Source organism: Eleutherodactylus coqui, chromosome 9, assembly GCF_035609145.1.
Source record: "Eleutherodactylus coqui strain aEleCoq1 chromosome 9, aEleCoq1.hap1, whole genome shotgun sequence".
Classification (NCBI taxonomy): Eukaryota; Metazoa; Chordata; class Amphibia; order Anura; family Eleutherodactylidae; genus Eleutherodactylus; species Eleutherodactylus coqui.
In genome coordinates this window covers 126168852-126190401 of record NC_089845.1, presented here as the reverse complement: position 1 = coordinate 126190401, position 21550 = coordinate 126168852, and the positions used below count along the sequence as shown (strand labels likewise).

General features: G+C 49.1%; 1 protein-coding gene across 1 annotated transcript in view; it reads right to left on the bottom strand.

The window, feature by feature from the left end:
- Window positions 1–11661, bottom strand: part of ANXA13 (annexin A13) — a 56259-nt gene extending 44598 nt beyond the window's left edge. Inside the window, exon 1 of the mRNA XM_066579031.1 lies at window positions 11634–11661. Coding sequence (XP_066435128.1) covers window positions 11634–11648 — 15 coding nt within the window. The 5' untranslated portion in view covers window positions 11649–11661. The remainder of the gene's footprint in view (window positions 1–11633) is intronic.
- Between the last annotated feature and the right edge of the window lie 9889 nt (window positions 11662–21550).

Below are 21550 nucleotides of genomic sequence, written 5' to 3'. Positions count from 1 at the left end.
GCGGCGGCGGCCCCGCGCTACTCAGTTCCCAGTCGCCACTACTTTTCCCGATGTGCCGTCCCAGCCCTGCACGACCACGTCTCCCGCAACATTGTACGCGCCATCACCAACGCGGTTACTGCCAAGGTCCACTTAACAATGGACACGTGGACAAGCACAGGCGGGCAGGGCCACTATATCTCCCTGACGGCACATTGGGTGAATTTAGTGGAGGCTGGGACAGAGTCAGAGCCTGGGACCGCTCACGTCCTACCCACCCCCCGAATTGCGGGCCCCAGCTCGGTGGTGGTATCTGCGGCGGTGTATGCTTCCTCCACTAAACCACCCTCCTCCTCCTCCTCCTCCTCCGCAACCTCTGTCTCGCAATCAAGATGTGTCAGCAGCAGCACGTCACCAGCAGTCGGTGTCGCGCGTCGTGGCAGCAAAGCGGTGGGCAAGCGTCAGCAGGCCGTGCTGAAACTACTCAGCTTAGGAAAGAAGAGGCACACGGCCCACGAACTGCTGCAGGGTCTGACAGAGCAGACCGACCGCTGGCTTGCGCCGCTGAGCCTCCAACCGGGCATGGTCGTGTGTGACAACGGCCGTAACCTGGTGGCGGCTCTGCAGCTCGGCAGCCTCACGCACGTGCCATGCCTGGCCCACGTCTTTAATTTGGTGGTTCAGCGCTTTCTGAAAAGCTACCCACGCTTGTCAGACCTGCTCGGAAAGGTGCGCCGGCTCTGCGCACATTTCCGCAAGTCCCACACGGACGCTGCCACCCTGCAACATCGGTTTCATCTGCCAGTGCACCGACTGCTGTGCGACATGCCCACACAGTGGAACTCTACGCTCCACATGTTGGCCAGGCTCTATGAGCAGCGTAGAGCTATAGTGGAATACCAACTCCAACATGGGCGGCGCAGTGGGAGTCAGCCTCCTCAATTCTTTACAGAAGAGTGGGCCTGGTTGGCAGACATCTGCCAGGTCCTTGGAAACTTTGAGGAGTCTACCCAGATGGTGAGCGGCGATGCTGCAATCATTAGCATCACCATTCCTCTGCTACGCCTCTTGAGAAGTTCCCTGCAAAGCATAAAGGCAGACGCTTTGCGCTCGGAAACAGAGGCGGGGGAAGACAGTATGTCGCTGGATAGTCAGAGCACTCTCCTGTCTATATCTCAGCGCTTTGAGGAGGAGGAGGAGGAGCATGAGGAGGATGAAGAGGAGGGGGAAGAGACAGCTTGGCCCACTGCTGAGGGTACCCATGCTGCTTGCCTGTCATCCTTTCAGCGTGTATGGTCTGAGGAGGAGGAGGAGGATCCTGAAAGTGATCTTCCTAGTGAGGACAGCCATGTGTTGCGTACAGGTACCCTGGCACACATGGCTGACTTCATGTTAGGATGTCTTCGAGAGTGATGCTATACCACAGGACCCTGGCGGACAAACTGATGGTAAAATTCCCATCCGACAGCGCTAGTGGCAGAAGGCGCAGTTCCGAGGGCCAGGTAGCAGGGGAGGCGCGGAGATCAGGCAGCATGTACAGCACAGGCAGGGGAACACTCTCTAAGGCCTTTGACAGCTTTCTGGCTCCCCAGCAAGACTGTGTCACCGCTCCCCAGTCAAGGCTGAGTCGGCGGGAGCACTGTAAAAGGATGGTGAGGGAGTACGTAGCCGATCGCACGACCGTCCTCCGTGACGCCTCTGCCCCTTACAACTACTGGGTGTCGAAGCTGGATACATGGCCTGAACTCGCGCTGTATGCCCTGGAGGTGCTTGCTTGTCCTGCGGCTAGCGTCTTGTCAGAGAGGGTGTTTAGTGCGGCTGGGGGAATCATCACAGATAAGCATACCCGCCTGTCAACCGACAGTGCCGACAGGCTTACACTCTTCAAGATGAACAAAGCCTGGATTTCCCCAGACTTCTCTTCTCCACCAGCGGACAGCAGCGGTACCTAAACAATACGTAGGCTGCACCCGCGGATGGAAGCATCGTTCTGTATCCCCATCAAAAACGTGGACCTTTTAGCTTCATCAATCTGTGTATTATATTCATCCTCCTCCTCCTGCTCCTCCTCCTGAAACCTCACGTAATCACGCCGAACGGGCAATTTTTCTTAGGCCCACAAGGCTCAGTCATATTACTTTTGTAAACAATGTTTATACGTTTCAATGCTCATTAAAGCGTTGAAACTTGCACCTGAACCAATTTTTATTTTAACTGGGCTGCCTCCAGGCCTATTTACAAATTAAGCCACATTAACCAAAGCGATTAATGGGTTTCACCTACCCTCTTGGTTGGGCATGGGCAATTTTTCTGACGTACATTAGTACTGTTGGTACAGCAATTTTCTTGGGGCCCTCGCCTACAGTGTAAACCAATTAATTTTTTGCCCACCTGCATTAAAGCTGACGTTACATCAGCTGTGCTGGGCACTGCAATGGGATATATTTTTGTACCGCCGGTGGCTTCCTGGCACCCGCCCATGCTGTCGGTCCACACGGAGTTGTAACTGCATGTGTCCACTTCTAAAGAACCCCAGTCTGACTGGGGCATGCAGTGTGGGCCGAAGCTCACCTGCATTAAACATGACATTACCTCAGCTGTGATGGGCAATGCAATGGGATATATTTATGTACCGCCGGTGGCTTCCTGGCACCCACCCATGCTGTCGGTCCACAGGGACTTCACAATAGGGAGTTGTACCTGCCTGTGTCTATGAATTAAAAACCCCGGTCAGGTTGGGGCATGCAGTGTGGGCCGAAGCCCATCTGCATTTAATCTGACGTTAGCTCTGCTGTCCAGGGCACTGCAATGGGATACATTTATGTACAGCCGGTGGGTTCCAGGGAGCCACCCATGCTGTGGGTGTACACTGAATTCCCATTGCGGAGTTGTACCTGCCTGTGACTATTTATAAAAAAAACGCGGTCTGACTGGGGCATGCAGACACCTTGACAGAATGAATAGTGTGTGGCAAATAGGTTCCCCATTGCTATGCCCACGTGTGCAGCTCCTGATGGCGGTGGCACAGGATTATATTTCTCATTGCGTCTGTACAGCATTGTGGGCTATCGCCCCGCCCCTTTTAAAGAGGGTCGCTGCCTAGCCGTGCCAAGCCTCTGCAGTGTGTGCCTGCAGTTCCTCCTCATGGCAGACGCACTTATAAATAGACATGAGGGTGGTGTGGCATGAGGGCAGCTGAAGGCTGCGCAGGGACACTTTGGTGGGCGCTGTGGACACTGGGTCGTGCGGGGGGGGGGGGGGGTTGGGCAGCATGTAACCCAGGAGAAGTGGCAGCGGAGTGTCATGCAGGCAGTGATTGTGCTTTGTTGGAGGTAGTGTGGTGCTTAGCTAAGGTATGCATTGCTAATGAGGGCTTTTCAGAAGTAAAAGTTGTTGGGAGGGGGGGGGCCCACTCTTGCCGCTATTGTGGCTTAATAGTGGGACCTGGGAACTTGAGATGCAGCCCAACATGTAGCCCCTCGCCTGCCCTATCCGTTGCTGTGTCGTTCCCATCACTTTCTTGAATTGCCCAGATTTTCACAAATGAAAACCTTAGCGAACATCGGCGAAATACAAAAATGCTCGGGTCGCCCATTGACTTCAATGCGGTTCGTTACTCGAAACGAATCCTCGAGCATCGCGAAAATTTCGTCCCGAGTAACGAGCACCCGAGCATTTTGGTGCTCGCTCATCTCTAACCAGCATCTATCGGTCGAAAGATAGATCCAGAACTATCTTTTCCTGCCGTGTGTAAAAGCGCCTGCCGATTTCGGTCTCGTATGTTCTATTTCTTCCGGTGTAATGTTTTACGCGCCACAAATTCGCCCATGTGAACCAATGCATTGGAATACAATGCCTCGGATAGTTGCATTTTTCGGCCGGGCATGAAAAATCGGCTACAGAGCTGTGTAAGAACGCTCGTGTGAATAAAGCCTAAAACGGTGACTTCTGTATGCCAGTAAACTGGAGTTGAAGATATGCTCCATATTGCATGAGAATCTGCCTTTGTTGCCCATAGCAGCCAGTCGCAGCGCAGCTTTCATTTCTTAGCTGAGGTACAATGAAAGCTGCTCTGTGATTGGTTGCTGTTTATTATGAAGCTGAGGTACAATGAAAGCAGCCGTGCTGTGGTTGGTTGCTATAGGCAACAAAGGCAGATTTCCTAAGGCCTCCTTCCCACGAACGGATTTACGCCGCGTAATTCGCGGCGAAAATCCGCTGCGTTGCCCGCTGCTATTAGGTTCTATTGAACCTAATAGCACAATGCTCACGATATGGAATTCCACCGCGGAATTCCGCACCGTGAAATCTCCCGTCCTCACCCGCGGCATGCTCTATTTGCCGCAGGTGTACGCGCTGACGGCTTCCATTGCAGTCAATGGAAGCCGTCCGTTTACGCTATCTCCCGCTGTAACACAGCAGAAGATAGCGTGAAAACGCTTTCCCGCCTACCGCCGCCGCATCATATGACGTGGTCGGCGCGTCACGTGATACGGCGGCGGTGGGCGGGGAAGCGTCTTCACGCTATCTTCCGCTGGTAAGTATGGGGTCTCTGGGAGGCGCCGTGACGGGCTTCGCCGCGGAATATTCCGCGGCGGAGCCTGTCACGCTCGTGTGAAGCCGGCCTAAGAGTGTGGTGACGGCTACTTTTCTGTGGCCGACACTGCATAATGACTAAACTACAGTAATACATGGCTGGCTAAATGGGTGAAGGGGAGGGGAGAGACAAACTATTGGGGCGCCATAGTAACACCTCATGGGCTACTTCTCTGGGGGGTTCATTCCTTATCTCCTCAGGGATGTAGCCATGCTTTCCACTGCCAGTTGGCTGTATTAGCCCTGTATCTAAATACCACAGCATAATGGCGCTATAGGAGGATGTTTGACGACAGTTTTCTAGCAGCTTTTCTTCCCTTCACCAATTTAGGCTACCTACACAGGAGCGAGCGCGATATCGGGCCGATATCTGTGAAATACCGATCCTCTCGTGCGAGTTTCATGTGTAATAGAGGATCAGAAGTGTTTTTCATTGCTTTCAATGGGAAACCTCACATGCACATCACACAGCATGCGAGGCATTGAAATCAATGGGCGATGCATTCTGAGGAACGCGAAGAGATCGGATATGCCGTGATATTTTCCCGCACTGCATCACTTGTGTATATGACTCCAATCAAAAGAATGGGGTTCACATTTGTGCCAGATATGTGCGTCTCGCAGCACACAAATCTCGCACGAGTTTCTCAGCCGTGTGAAACCAGGTCTTAAAGATGCAACAAATGTATCAGAATTTCCTTTCCTTATATATCGGGGTCTATGTACTTAGAGCAGTGTTTCATATGCCAGTCTAAGGCCTTATTCACACGACCGTGTATACGCAGCTATTGTAGCTGCATCCAAAAATTGTGACCATCTGAAGCATTGAATCCAATGTATTCATTCAGATGAGCGTTTTTTTTTGGCGCGTGAAAAAATCGTGCCAGCAAAAATAGCATACCAGCGACCGATTTAATACGGTGCGTGAAAAGATAACTCTTGCCCTATCTTTTAGATGAGATACGCTGGAAGCTCCCATAGACTTCTACATGGGCTGAAAAAAGGGAGGGAGAGGGAGTGTGACTGCGTCCAACGCCAGGAAAAGAAGACAGACGGCTTTATTTAAAGGGGTTGTCCCGCGCCGAAACGGTTTTGTTTTTTTTTCAATAGCCCCCCCCCCGTTCGGCGCGAGACAAACCCGATGCAGGGGTTTAAAAAAACAAACGGATAGTACTTACCCGAATCCCCGCGCTCCGGTGACTTCTTACTTACCTTGCGAAGATGGCCGCCGGGATCTTCACCCACGGTGGACCGCAGGTCTTCTCCCATGGTGCACCGTGGGCTCTGTGCGTTCCATTGCCGATTCCAGCCTCCTGATTGGCTGGAATCGGCACACGTGACGGGGCGGAGCTACGAGGAGCAGCTCTCCAGCATGAGCGGCCCCATTCAGAAGGGAGAAGACCGGACTGCGCAAGTGCGTCTAATCGGGAGATTAGACGCTGAAATTAGACGGCACCATGGAGACGAGGACGCTAGCAACGGAGCAGGTAAGTGAATAACTTCTGTATGGCTCATAATTAATGCACGATGTACATTACAAAGTGCATTAATATGGCCATACAGAAGTGTATAACCCCACTTGCTGCCGCGGGGCAACCCCTTTAAGCCTTAGTAGTCATTCTTAAATTACTGCACTGCAGTGTATTTTTTCACCGATACGCCGCAGCCACCTGATGCGAATGGACGAGAAAACAGTAATTAAGATCGGGACTACAAGGCGGCTTGCATTTTCACTATTGGGATTTCTCAAATATTAATATTACGTCCGAGACATTCCACGATGTATTCACTACGTGCGACAAAGATTGGGCGGCACCTAACTTCCCACGGCTTTTTACAAACTCCTGTGCTCTGGCGCGCAGTTTGAAAAGCCATCGACAGGGAAGAAATTGACCTTGTTGAGGTGCAGCTGCACTCTGGACTGCTGAGTAGTTGCGCCTGTGGAAGTGTGTTTTCGCCCTTTAAACAGACTTAAAAGTTTCATTTTTTTTCTCCATTGATTTCAGTTCAGATTGTGCTATTTGTTCTGTTAAAAAAACGGAAACCTAACAGAATGGAAACAAACTGAAAGCTTTCCATTTTTTTTGAAAACCCACTGAAATCAATGGGGAAAACAGAAACGGTTAACCCTTTCCAATCCACTGTCTGACCTCTGAAGACATTATGATTTAAGGCTGTACAGCTCCGATGTTGGAAGACATCCGCTTGGGTTCTCTTACTGTATATTGCCAGCCTCTCTGCTGTCGGAGCCTATCCAACGTGTCAGCTGATGCAGTACTGGCTTTAGCCAGCAGATAGCGCCGTTGTATAACAGCAGAAAAAGAATAAGCCTCCTAGGAAAACCAGGATACAAATTGGATTGGAAAGGGTTAATTCTGTTTTAAATGTATTTCTCTGCTCCAAAAACAGAACAGAGAACAGAAAGTCCTAAAGCAGGTGTGAGCGAGCCGATAAACCCCCGTGTCTGACTATTGATGGAAGAATGCCACACTGAGCTCTCATCATGATAAATCGTGGAGATAAAAGTCACATTATTCCAGACCATAGTCACATTATGGGATTCCCTGAACCTGATAGTAATGGAAAACCCATTAGTACTATGAGATTTGTGCGGGCCCAAATAACTATGGCCAGTAAACGAGCACTAAGGGATCATTGTATGATAATTCTATATAGGCATTGTATCTATCACTGCTGCTGTGGCAGTATTCTGGCGAACATTTTGCCTTTTTTGTGCAAATCAATTGAGATAAATGTATTATTGATTTACGCCAAAAAGAACAAATGTTAGGTCGGTCTCACACGGACAGATCGGATTCCGCATGCGGGAGCCCGCAGCGGAACCCGACCCTGACCGCTGCCAGCGTCCAAGTGTACCTGTCTTCTTTCAATTTCTTCTGTACTGCATCAGACATGTGCAGTACAGATGTTTTTTCGAAACTTTGTTTTTCCTGCGCGGTCGCTAGGCGATGACGCGGGTTGGATGGCTTCCATTGACTTCCATGCGGAATCCGCATTAAAATAATACATGCTGCAATTTTTTCAGCGCGAGCAGAATTTGCAATCGCTGACAGCTCATTTGAGCGGACATGCGAATGTTCTCTTGCTTGAATGCATGCAGAATACCACAGATTGTCCGTGCTGGTGACAGTCGCAGATTCCGCAATTCAAACCTGGTCATGTGAGACCGGCCTTAGGTTGACTACATACTAGCGGTTTTTTTTTCTGCTGCGAATTCACTGCGTTTTTTTTCCCACTTGTCAATGGGACTTTCTAATGTTAAAAACGCAACGCACTAAAACCGCAAGTTGCGTTGCGTTTTTAACATTAGAAAGTCCCATTAACAATTGGAAAAAAAACGCTGCGAATTCGCAGCAGAAAAAAAAATGCTGGTGGGTAGGCACCCTTACACAGCGCCTCTCATTCCACTTTTCAAAAGTTGCACTCTTTGTTGCAATCTCATTCTAGCAGTTGGGCGATGTCCACCAGACATATGTGCATATTCGGCACACATCAGATGGCTGCGTAGGGAGCTGGCTTGGGAGCCGAGATCGCTCCATACACAGCGGGTGTTGGCTATCTTTGACAGCTGACACCAACCCATGACAGCCAGGATCGGAGATACCTCCAGTCGCAGCTGTTAACCCTTTAAATACCACTGTCAGTCCTGACAGCAGTATTTAAATGTTCCAATCAGGACTGTAATGTCTCGAATGCCCCTCATGCCACACAGATGATTGATTGCCTATAGCATATCTCGATAGAACAAGATGTAGAAATAAGTCAAATAAAAGATTTTTTTATTATAAGCGATCAAAAAGTAATATGTATCCCAAAAGGGTATCAATAAAACCTACAAGTCATCTTGCAAAAAACGAGCCTTCACACAGCTGGATCAATGGAAAAATAAAAGTTATGGGAGTCAAAAAATAGTCACAGAAAGCACTTTTAATAGGTAGTTTTTTGAAAGGAAGTCTGTCTGCTATATTTGCCCTATTAGGGCTCATTTAGATGAGCAAATTTTAAACGAGTGTATAGTTGCCTTTTCAATTTGCATCTATTATAACCAATGCTTTCCAATGAAAGCAATCACATGTCCATTTTTTACACGCAAATAAAATTCGCACCTGCAAAAAATAGGACAGCGTTTCGCAATTTGCACACAATCCTCAAATTTGCACATATAGTGCTGCCCCATTGAAAGCAATGGGAGTGGATCGCTATCCCCTGCTGCAGCTGTAACAGGTAGAGCAGGGGATAGCAGTGGACCGCACTTTATGTACGAATTTAAAAACGTGTCTGACGCTTTGGTAACACGATTTTTATACGTGCATTTTGCGAATTATTTCCCGCACCTATATATGCGATAAAAATTTGCCTCCTGCTCTTCCCACTGGAGATGTTACACATCCAACCCCATATGCACCACACTGTGTGATCGAGTGCATGTACTGTTATTGGTCCCCAACCGGACTGACGTCACGCGCATGTGCCATCGTCAGCCTATCTGGAATAAGCAAAGGCACATGCGCCTGATCGCAAAGAGCAGCACCAGCGAACCTGTGGCATCTCTGATGGGAAGTGCTGAAGTTGTCAGAAAGGGGTGGTTTTTACCGGAAAGGGCTGGAAGAGAGTTGGACCATTCGCAGAGAGGGAACGCCCATCGGACGGTCCAGGGCTCATTAGCATATAGCACGAGATACTTATTCACCTGTATCTTTCTGGAAGAGACCTTTTCGCACAATATTAAGGTAAGGGCTCTTTCACATGAGCGTATGCGTTTTTGCGTTCTCTCGGCCGTGCCGTAAAATTGCATGAACTGATGTTTTTCCACAATCACAGCCAGTATTTGCTCACCCACACTACCGGGTGCAAAGTTTTTAGCGGAAACATACATTGCATCACAGAAAACCCTCGCTCTGCAAAGATCCTCTGGATGCCTTGCAATGCCTACATAGCGGCACCTGTAAGGTTTTCGCAGCGTTGGACGCAGCTAAACTACCTCTCTCTCCCTTTTTTTCAGCTACATAGGAGTCTATGGGAGCCGCCGCCGTATATCAGCCAAAAGATAGTTCCAGAACTATCTTTTTAGCCACCGTACATACGGCGCACATATTTTGGGCGCGTATATGTCCCATTTTTGACGGTCTGACGTATTTACGCGCTGTATATTCGCCGATGTGAACGAATGCATTGGAAACCAATGCCTCAGATGGTCACGTTTATGCGCTCGTGTGAAAGAACCCTAAGGCCTCCTTCCCACGAACGGATTTCCGCCGCGTAATTCGCGGCGAAAATCCGCTGCGCTGCCCGCAGCTATTAGGTTCTATTGAACCTAATAGCACAATGCTCACGATGCGTAATTCCAGCGCGGAATTACGCACCGCGATTTCTCCCGTCCTCACCCGCAGCATGCTCTATTTTCTGCGGGTGAGGACGGGCTGTACGCACTGACGGCTTCCATTGCAGTCAATGGAAGCCGTCCGTTCACGCTATCTCCCGCTGTAACCAGCGGGAGATAGCGTGAAAAAACGCTTTCCCGCCCACCGCCGCGCGTCATCTGACGCCAAATGACGCGGCCGGCCGCGTCACGTGACACGGCCGGCCGCGTCACGTGACACACTCGGTGACGCGGCGGTGGTGGGCGGTGACGGGCGGTGACGCGGCGGTGGTGGGCGGGGAAGCGATTTCACGCTATCTCCCGCAGGTAAGTATAGGGGCTCTGGGGGGCGCCGTGATGGGCTTCACTGCGTAATATTACGCGGCGGACCCCGTCACGCTCGTGGGAAGGAGGCCTAACGCTGTGTTCGTTATTACAGCTCGTACACATCAGAATATTAGGTTATTAGTCTGTCAGCTTAATTTGCCCTATCTTTACTCAGTACAACATTAAGAAACATAAATTGCATAATCGTACTGATCCATAGAACATAGATAACATGTTATTTTTACTGCACGAGGTGAATAACATAAAAACAACCCCGAAAAATTTACTAAATTTGGGGTTTCTTCTATTTTGCTCCACTCAGCTCTCCAATACATTATATGACACATTAAATGCAACTGTTGAAAAATATAGTATCTTCTGCAAAAACAAGCCCTCATGTAGTTATGTCGCTGGAAAAGTTATGACTTTTTTTTTGTGGGGAGTAAAAAATTAAATAAAAAACAAAACACAAAAAGTACTACAGCGGGAAGGGTTAAAGATGCGACAAATTTATGAACAACATGTGGCGTTTGATAAACTTTGTCGAATCTTTACTTAGAAAAGGGAAGAACAACTGCCAGAACACCGAGATCAAAAGTCCCCCTGATGATAAATACCACTCATTATGTTATTTAAATATATAAAGAGATATAAATTTACATAAAACATGAATATTTCAAAATGATTCTTACTGACTATTAGTCCTGTAGAATTATAAATCACTCAGAAGTATCCCGTGTGCAGAAGTAACAGACCTGAACTTCTCATGTACATCCGTGCGTTGTCCATTCATTCTATTACTAGTAGTGCTACCTGCAGCCCTATGTAAAACCTGAGGCTGGCTTCACACGGACGTATTTGCCGGCACAAAATTTACACACGCAATACGCAGAAAATAGAAGTAATGGATTTCAATTTGTTCATTCATATTTCCGTATTTTCGGGTGCATTTATGTTGCGCCAAAAATCCCCCATAAAACCTGCTTTATTTTTCTGTGTATTTGCACACCAAAGTTCTCCATAGAAGTCAATAGGGGTGCACAAAGGGGATGCGTGAAACACTGCGTAATAATGGAACAAGAACACATCCGGAACTCATTAAGACTAATTAGCCATTTCAATTGGTGCGTTTTTGTTTGCCGCTCCCAAATGAATATGCCTTGCAGGCGCAAAAAGTACAGTAAAATATGCCGATGTGTGCGTAAAAAACGCTACGCTCCTGCGAGTACAAATACTCATACACTCGAAGAAGTTAGACTAGTTCAATATATTGTTTCAAATTCTTTGCCGTGTTCTCGACTCTGCTACATCCGTATATCACAATGCAATGTCAAGCATACATAAAGCTTACATGGAAGTTGCCCATGGTCCTCTGTGTTGTTCGGTTTTCTGACAATGAGCCTGCAGTGAATGGCCAGAGTGCAGTTTTATGAGATGATGCGATTAATGAATAACTCCTGTCATTATCCAATAGGTTAGTCTACATAGTTTTGGTGGCGGCAGAACATTAGTTACTCAGAAGACTCTTCAGGAGCCGCCCATGACAATGACACTGGCAAAGAGAAATTGGAGGAAGACGTGTTATATTATTAAAATGGAAAGTCCCCTTTAAATGACCGCAATTTCTAAACAACGGGAAATCCTATTAGTACGTATTCATTAGGACGTTTTTCACTAAAATTGCCTAAAGGAGTTATCTGGGTTTTAGAAGTCGATTGATCAATGGGGTTTCACGCTTGGGACTCCTACCAATCAGCTGATCGAAGGAGCCCCGAAACTTGTCTGAGAACCGAAGCCATTTCAATGCTTATATCTGAGAAGGATCCTGTTTAACTGATTCATGGAGGTCTGCATTCAGTTACTGTATTCATGGTCTTCCCCTTTAAAGACCAGAGAGTTTCAGTCCTAAAGGACAATACACATTTTTGTAACTTTTTTTCAACATCTATATCCCCCATAACCTATTGGCGGGGGTCATTCACACAGTTTTTTTTGTTTATTTCAAATTTTTCTACAGTACCTCGCACATCCATATGAACTGCAGTTACGGGGGAAAACATCCCTCTAATGTGATAAAAGTCACAATGGTGTGCTAAGACCCTGCCGTTTTGACATCCCGAGGGTTGCCTGCAATCACATGATCGCCGGGTCTCATGCAGGAAATGGCAGTGCCGAATGCTGCATTTTTTACATAGCAATCATTGAGCGCTATGTAGCCTGTAAAAGAGAAGGCAGAAGTAGTTAAAACAGCTTCTGACTTCTCCTCTGGGTCCGTGGCTATTTCTGACAGCCAAGGACCCAAGCTGTTGCTACTAGATTGCAGAACAGAAGCTTTAATCCCACACTCTATATTTACCATTGACCAGGATTAAAGCCCAGGACCAAGTGGTGTATATTTATGGTGCTTGCTCCTTAATGGGTTAACCTACTGTAAAACAACAGGGTTGGCCACAGAAAGGTAGCCCGGCGCCAAACTTTAGTAAATAACCCATTGCAGAACAGCTGTGTATTTCTACTGCAGTTTAAAGGGGTTGTGTCATCAGAAAACAAAAATTCTATACTTACCATATTTTTCGCTTTGTAAGACGCATTTTTCTTCCCCCCAAAGCGGGGGGAAAGTTGCTGCGTCTTATAAAGCGAATGTGCCGAAATCTGTCACATCGGCATTTGTTTGCGTGATCGAGTGCTTAAACGCGCGATCACGTTAACTAAATCGCAATCACGTAAACAAACTCGCGATCGCGTGAGCAAGTCTGCGAACACTTACCAGTTCTCTTTTCTCCCCACTGCCGCCCATACGTGCCGCTGATTGGTGGTAAGACCGGCAGGAACTGCTGCTGCTTCCCCGCCCCAACCAATCAGCTTTTTTTCCTTTCTCCTGCCGAACAAGCGCACTGTCTCTCTACAATATTATATGAAATCTCGCGTCAAGACAGCGCGCATGCCCTGCGCAAAAAAACCATTGGTGTGTGTGCATGAAAACAGGACATGCTGCGGTTTTTTTTCTCGTGCTACCGAAATGCATGCAAAAAATGAAAACCAACGGGTTCTATTCATTGCTTATTTCGTGCGCAAATGTGTTTGTGTGAATAAGCCCTTGGAGGTGAAATCCACACAGAAAATTCCGCGGTGGATTCCGCCACGTGAACATAGAATAACTATGCATCAGGTCTGAGGTTTTTCGCAGGGAGCCCTACAGCAGTGTCAGTCGCATATGATCAAAGTGGATATCCAGCCTGTGAACAGACCCTGCAGGGTGCATATGGGGAGCAAACACTTCTCTAGTATGGAGTCATTCAGCACCCATGTGCTGCCATAACAGCTCTGTCTTGCTGCCTTTTGACATTCTCTGAGTTATCGCTTTTCCATGACCGTATGTACGCAAGCATCTGAAGCACTGGTTTCCAATGTATTCATTCAGATGAGCGATTATTAGGCGTGTAAAATAGAACATTGGTGACTGAGAACAGCTACTAATTTTATACGCAGCCTGAAAAGATAGGTCTTTCCCTATCTTTTGCTGAGATACACTGGAAGCTCCCATAGGCTTCTATGGGAGCTGGAAAAAAAAGGGAGGGGGAGGAAGTTTAGCTGCATCCAACGCTGGGAACAGATTATAGCCAGCTCTATTTAAGCATTAGAAGTCATTCCGAGGATCTCTGTTGTTTGAGGGATTTCTGCGCCGCAGCATGTTTTTTCGCCGTGTGAATGGACGAAAAACACTAATTAATATCGGGTCACGATCGCGGCTATTCTTGTTTGTTTCCTTTTTTTTTTTTAAAGGCATGATTGGCCGAGTGTAAAAAAACGCATATGGTCGTGTGAAGGAGTCCTTTGAAACATTCAAAAGTATGAACTGATTACTTATCAGTGCAGTGATTAGAGTATCTCATATCAATATTACCCTGCTACTGCTGATTAACCCATAATGAGGAGACACAACATGCCCCGTCACCTTCATCAGTGACAAAGCGCTATACGGTAGGAAGGGACATGACAACATACACCTCAATACAGTAATTGTGTGCTTATAGTGTGACGCCTAAATACAGGTATCTATTAACCGCTCATAATGAGGTTATGTAGTTGGTAAAAAAACATCTGCTACACAGCCTTCACCCCGAACAAGAGTCAGCGGTGGAGCCAGAGGCGTAACTTGAAGCTTCTGGGCCCCAATGTAAGATCTTTGACAGGGCCCCCAAATATACTGCTTTATTCATAGTACTGGGCTCCCTATAAGGAGAAGAGAGGTCTTATGGGCCCCCTAAGGCTCATGGGTTCGGGTGCAACCGCATCCTCTGCATTCCCTATAGTTACGCTCCAGGGTGGTGCTACAACAAAGAGCCATTGATTGGAAGACAACACCTTTTAATTTAAGGCCCATGCACATTTTCATCATGGTTTCCATTTTAAGGTGGACAACACGGAATCTTGATGTACCCCACTGACTCATAATGGAGTTCATCAGAATTTGTGTTTGCCAAATTGCGACCATCTGAAGCGTTGGATTCCAATGCATTCATTCAGATGGGCGATTTTCTAGCGCATAAAATTGGCCGGTTGGAAAAAATAGCACGTTCGCTGCGGATTCCAGACGGACGCTTTTACGCGAGACCGGATAAGATAGGTCTTGTCCTATCTGTTAGCTGCAATCAGCCGGCAGCTCCCATAGAAGGAGTTTAGCATGACTAGCGCTGCTAAACTTACTCCCCCTTCCTTTGCGGCAACTCCCATAGGCTTCTATGGTAGCTTCTATTCCTGCGATCAGCCTGTTGCAACAGTGCCGGGATCGCTGCCGGATTGATGGAGTCCAGTGCGGGTTTTAGACATGGTTCTGCAGCTTCTACCGCAGTAGGTATGACGTAATGTGCTCACATCTGTGGGTGATTAGCTGGCTATTTATCTGACAAGGATAGGAAGCTAAGGTGCTGTAAATTGTCAGTTGCTTGCTGTCTGAGCTGGCAGTTAGTGGCTCCACTATTTCGTACTCCGGACGGCTCCTTGTGCTGCGGCTTTTTCTACCAAGCTAAGCGCTGTGTTTTACTTTATTTTGTCCTTTATCTTATTGGCCAAGTAGGGTTAAGGCCCATTTAGACCCAACGATTCTCACTCAAAAATCGCTCAAAGCCGTCTTTTGAGTGAGAATCATTGGGTCTAACTGCACAGACATTGTGCAGTTTTCGTTAACGAGTCGTTCATCATTCTCTTTCAGCCTTATCATTGCCACGTGCTTAGTTCTCAGCGGGATACCACTGATACTATGGATTTAGCTGGAATCCCGTTTGGAGAACACAGCCGGAATATGAAGACAGCGGTCCAGCTGTGTTCTGCATGCCCCACTCGGAGCGCAAGTTGGTATACCAGCTGTGCGCTCCGTGAACACAGAAGAAGTATAGGATGCCAGCACCCTCGCAGTGATTTTTGTGAAAGGACTTTAAATATAAGCCCCTGAAAATCATCCCTAGAATGTGTTAAACATAAAAAAAATATATATACTCACCTCTCTGCTGCAGTCGGGGCTCAGCAGCATGTATCTGCGTCTTCTCTCTGCACTGCTCTGAAGTTCTTTCATCAGGCAGACAGCTGAGCGCTGCCTGTGATTGGTCACAGCGCTCAGCCAATCAAAAACAGCTCTTTCATAATGAAAGAACTGAACTTTTCACTGATGAAAGAACTTCAGAGTAGTGCAGGGAGAAGACAAGACTACACGCTGCTGAGCTCCGACAGCGGCGGAGAGGTGAGTATTTATTATTTTTATTTTTCACACAAGCTATGAATGATTTTCAGGGAAGGGCTTATATTTAAAGCCCTTCTCTGACAATCACTGCGGGTTTGCCTGTGTTCTGCATACCCGGCTTGGAGTGCCCAGCTGGATACCAGCTGAGCGCTCTGAGAAGACACCGGTCCCGCGTGTCATTTACACACTTATTGTTACCATACAGCGCGGCACGGGATCCCGCAGTCGGCGCGCGTCGCTCCGGCGTCGGCTCCAGCAGCCTGGAGCCCTGTGTCGAGGTTATCCCAGCAGCTTGGGACGGCCGGTGGGCGGCGGCATGGGCGTGTCCACCCGTAGGGTGCCGCCCGCACTCCTCCGTTCGTCTTATACAGCAGTGGGTGGAGTTGCCTCCTCCCACTCTCCGCCCGGGGGCGGAACCTTGTGGTTAAGAGACTGGCAGTGATGTGAGCTCACTGCCAGTTATTGGTTCTGCTTTCAGCTAGTCAGTCTGTCTGCAGTTTACCTCAGCCAGTCACTAGTTGTCTGTCAGCCCTGCTATCCTTTCTCAGCCTGTTTCTGTTGGTCCTGTTAGCCCCTAGTCTGGTCTGTCCCAGTCAGCACTAGTTGCTATTCGGGTCCTGTCTATCTGCCTGTGAGCTCCATCTCCAGCCCTGCTTGTACTTGTAAGTTTTGTTGGTTTGTTACACCTGCCTCTTCTGTCGGCACTCTGTCCCCTGTTAGTAGTTCCAGCTAGGCAGTCGCCAGGTCCCTAGCCAGTGCAGGGACTGCCGCCCAGTTGTCCGCCTGGGGTTAGCCAGGGCCGAGGCAAGTAGGCAGGGACAGTGGGGTGCAGGAGATCAGGGCACCCCAACTGGCGCTCGGGGGACAGAGTGCCGTAACATAATAACTGGCCCTTAAAATACCTTTTTTTTCATGGCGGCGATCAGCGCCCTTGCAAACCAGCTGCAAGACCTGGTGCCGGTGATCCGGGATTTGTCAGCTCGCATGGTGGCCCAGGAGCAGTGGGCGTTGTCGCAGGGGCAGAACGCCTTTACCAGTCCCGAACCCAAGTGCCCTCTCCCCGAGGTGTTCTCTGGGGAGAGGAACAAGTTTTTCGTTTTTCAACAGGCGTGTCGCCTGTTTTTTCGGATGCGTCCCCGTTCTTCGGGCTCAGAGGCCCAGAGGGTCGGGCTTATAATGTCCCTGCTGCGGGGCTCTGCCCAGACTTGGGCCTTTTCTATTCCCGAGGGTTCCCCCTCCCTGCAGTCGGTGGACTCCTTTTTTCAGGAACTCGGGGGCATCTTCGATGAGCCGGACCGAGTGGGGTTGGCGGTTTCACGGTTGCTGGCGCTGCATCAGGGGTCGCTTTGTGTGGAGGATTATTGCTCCAGTTTCAGACGCTATGCGGGCGACACTGCATGGAACGAGAGTGCCCTGAAGGACGTTTTTCTGCAGGGTCTCTCGGACGCGGTCAAAGAGCTGTTGATCTCCCATCCCATTCCCGGGTCCTTAAAGGAGGCCATGGAGCTAGCGGTGAAGGCAGATAGGAGGCTCAGGGCTGGGAAGCAGGACAGGCAGACCAGTAGAGTCAGGGAGGTCGTTTGTCCGGTTCCTTCCTCTTCCGTACCAGTCTCTGTTCCCGAACCTATGGAACTGGACCCGCTGGACCCCAAGGAGCGACGCCGAGTTCGGTTATTGCATCATCTCTGCCTCTACTGCGGGAAAGCTGGACATCGGGTGATAACCTGCCCCCTGAGGCCTCAGCGCCCACAGTCCGAATCGGCAGAAAGACTCCCAGTCCTAGGCGATTGCAGGGAGGGTCGCCTAGGACCACAGGTACGTCCTAGACTTCTAATACCCTGCCAGGTTAGATTCCGGAACTTCTCCCGCCTAGGGCAGGCATTTATTGATTCCGGAGCAGCCGCTAACCTGGTAAGCATGCGTCTTGTTGAGCCCCTGAGGGCGGAATTTTTGGCGCTGAAGACGCCAATTCGTTTTGCTAGCATTGATGCTACTCCTCTGGCTTCGGGCTTGGTACGATGGAGGACCCCAGTGTTACAACTCACTGTGGGGGGTCGCCATTCGGAAGGTCTATCATTCCTGGTAATGGAGAAAATGTCGGTAGACATGGTACTAGGGATGCCGTGGCTGGCGTTGCATAACCCCCAATTCGATTGGGCCACTGGGGAGCTAACCCAGTGGGGCCCGTTCTGCCATAGCCATCGCGCTTCCCATCCTCCCTGCTCAGTCGAGACCGCACTCAGTCCCCGAGGTCCCACTTACCTTCACACCCCGTCCGCCTGCCCTGCTGCTGATGTCGCCACCGATGCCCTGCAGGGGGGACGGAAGAAAGGGGTGGGGTCTCGTATGCAGTTGCGTAGTGAGGAGAGTCTGTCGGTGGTTGAGCCGTACAGGGCGGGACAGAAGGGGTACCGGTCCTCTGGAAATCGCAAAAGGAGGGGTCGCAGGGGGTTCCATAAGTCTGTGTCGAAACCTGTTGTCCCTTCGGTGATGCCCACCTCCGGTCCCCCGCCGCCCACCCCGGTCCGTGATGAAGTTGAATACGAGGCCCAGGAGATCCTGGATTCTCGCCGGGCTACAGGAACCTTACAATATTTGGGGGCCCGGAAGAGTTTTTTGGAGTATGATAGCTCAGATGACAGTGATTTTAAAGTTGGAGATGCCTCAGATTTTGAAGGCAGCGTCATTGGTAGCGAGGATGGGTCAAAAGACAGTGGTGAATGGTTGGACATTGACTCGGAAGACGACCTGAAACATGACGATATGTCAACGGTTGGCCCCGAAGGAAATGGGGCAGCCACAGACTACCGAAGTCATGGACCTGAGGATCAGCCCATGGTGACCGCCCAGGTGGGTCACATTCTCGGGTTGGTACAGCGTTTTCGCAGCCGCCTCCTGGATAAGCCTGGTCGAGTTTCCGGGGGCCCGGAGGTCCCCCGTCAGAGGGGGGGTAATGTTACCATACAGCGCGGCACGGGATCCCGCAGTCGGCGCGCGTCGCTCCGGCGTCGGCTCCAGCAGCCTGGAGCCCTGTGTCGAGGTTATCCCAGCAGCTTGGGACGGCCGGTGGGCGGCGGCATGGGCGTGTCCACCCGTAGGGTGCCGCCCGCACTCCTCCGTTCGTCTTATACAGCAGTGGGTGGAGTTGCCTCCTCCCACTCTCCGCCCGGGGGCGGAACCTTGTGGTTAAGAGACTGGCAGTGATGTGAGCTCACTGCCAGTTATTGGTTCTGCTTTCAGCTAGTCAGTCTGTCTGCAGTTTACCTCAGCCAGTCACTAGTTGTCTGTCAGCCCTGCTATCCTTTCTCAGCCTGTTTCTGTTGGTCCTGTTAGCCCCTAGTCTGGTCTGTCCCAGTCAGCACTAGTTGCTATTCGGGTCCTGTCTATCTGCCTGTGAGCTCCATCTCCAGCCCTGCTTGTACTTGTAAGTTTTGTTGGTTTGTTACACCTGCCTCTTCTGTCGGCACTCTGTCCCCTGTTAGTAGTTCCAGCTAGGCAGTCGCCAGGTCCCTAGCCAGTGCAGGGACTGCCGCCCAGTTGTCCGCCTGGGGTTAGCCAGGGCCGAGGCAAGTAGGCAGGGACAGTGGGGTGCAGGAGATCAGGGCACCCCAACTGGCGCTCGGGGGACAGAGTGCCGTAACACTTATGCAAAGTGAACACTCAAAACTGTCACTCAAACTGACGTTTGAGCGAATTAGGAGCAATCATCTTGCTGTGCAAATGCACACGATTATCGCTCAAAAGAGGTCTTTTGAGCGATAATCGTTATGTCTAAATTAGGCATTACTTAGGTCCCAGGAACGAGTGCAGGCCCGCATCTATCAAAGCGATCAGTCTGCCGTGTTAGGCAGGGCTCTCTCCATCGTTTGTTACGTACTTAGGGAAAGACTTCCTGTTTATTATTTGTTTGTTTGTTTTGGCCACTGCACTGTGAGCAATTATTGTGCATGTCTGCAGGTGCTGGTTCAGCACGTCCTTTGCAGACGTAACACAGCCGGCAAAGAGAAGGGGAGGGAGGGAGAGACAGCTTGTCATCACTAAATTCTCTCCCCCGGCTGGCAGAATTCTAGGCTGCAGTGTATATATGCTGCACCCGGACGTCTGAATGGGTAGGAAAACGCAAGTCAATTTTTACAATTTTTTTCTTTTTAGAATTTACATTGGTTATCACTCAAAATATTACTTATCCTGTACTGATCCTGAGTTACACCCTGTATTATACTTCAGAGCTGCACTCACTATTCTGCTGGTGAAGTCACTGTGTACATACATTACTTATCCTGTATTGACCCAAGTTACATCCAGTATTATACTCCAGAGCTGCACTTAGTATTCTGCTGGTGGAGTCACTGTGTACATACATTACTTATCCTGTACTGATCTTGAGTTACATCCTGTATTATACTTCAGAGCTGCACTTAGTATTCTGCTGGTGGAGTCACTGTGTACATACATTACTTATCCTGTACTGATCCTGAATTCCATCCTGTATTATACTCCAGAGCTGCACTCACTATTCTGCTAGTGAAGTCACTATGTACATGCATTACGTATCCTGTACTGATCCTGAGTTACTCCTGTATTATACTCCAGAGCTGCACTCACTAATTCTGCTGGTGGAGTCACTGTATACACACATTACTTGTCCTAAACTATTCCTGAGTTCTTGTTGTTGTGGTTGTTAGCAGTTTAGTCGTTCACAACCCTCGGCAACCCTTAAGGCGAGCTCTCTCCATATTTTTCGGTTTTGCATTGCTTCTTTCAGTTGTGTGATATCCATGCCAGTATCCGCTCTGACAGTATCAGCCATCATGTTCTTTGGTGGCCAGGTCTTCTTCTGCCACAGATCTGTACAAGCATTATAGATTTTTCTAGCGACTCTGCTCGGATTACATGGCCAAAATCTGTGAGTCCGGTCATCTTCCCCTCCAGTGATATATTGGGTCTTATACGATTCAGGACTTCTCTGTTTGTTACTCTCGCCGTTCAGAGCGTACACAACAGCTTTCACAAGCGCTACAGCTCACACGCATCAATCCTCCTATCTGCTTTTTTCGCAGTTCAGCTTTTACATCCATACATAGATATGGGGAAAACAGTGGTTTGTACTATCCTGCATTTAGTTGCTATGCCAATATCCCTACTTTTCCAGATGTTGTCCATGTTTAGCATTGTGCTTCACCCCAGTGCTAGCCTATGTTTTATCTCTGACATAGATTCTCCAGCCAGGTGAATTTTTGAGCCACGGAAGATGAAGTCTCGCACGCATTCTATGACCTCATTGTCAATTTTGATTTGGCTGGCACACCTCTGTGATGGTTTTCACTGGTACTGGCAGCAATAGCTCTGCTGGTATGTTATCTAATGCCTGGTGCTTTAGTTTTGGCTAGTTGTTTTTATTGCCATAACCACTTCTGACTCCATAATGGAGGCTCCAAGTCCACACGCCCCACATCATGCAGTGGTCCAGGTATGTGGTTGCAGGCTTATAATTCCTCTGTGTATTCCCTCCAACTATCCTTAATACTCTG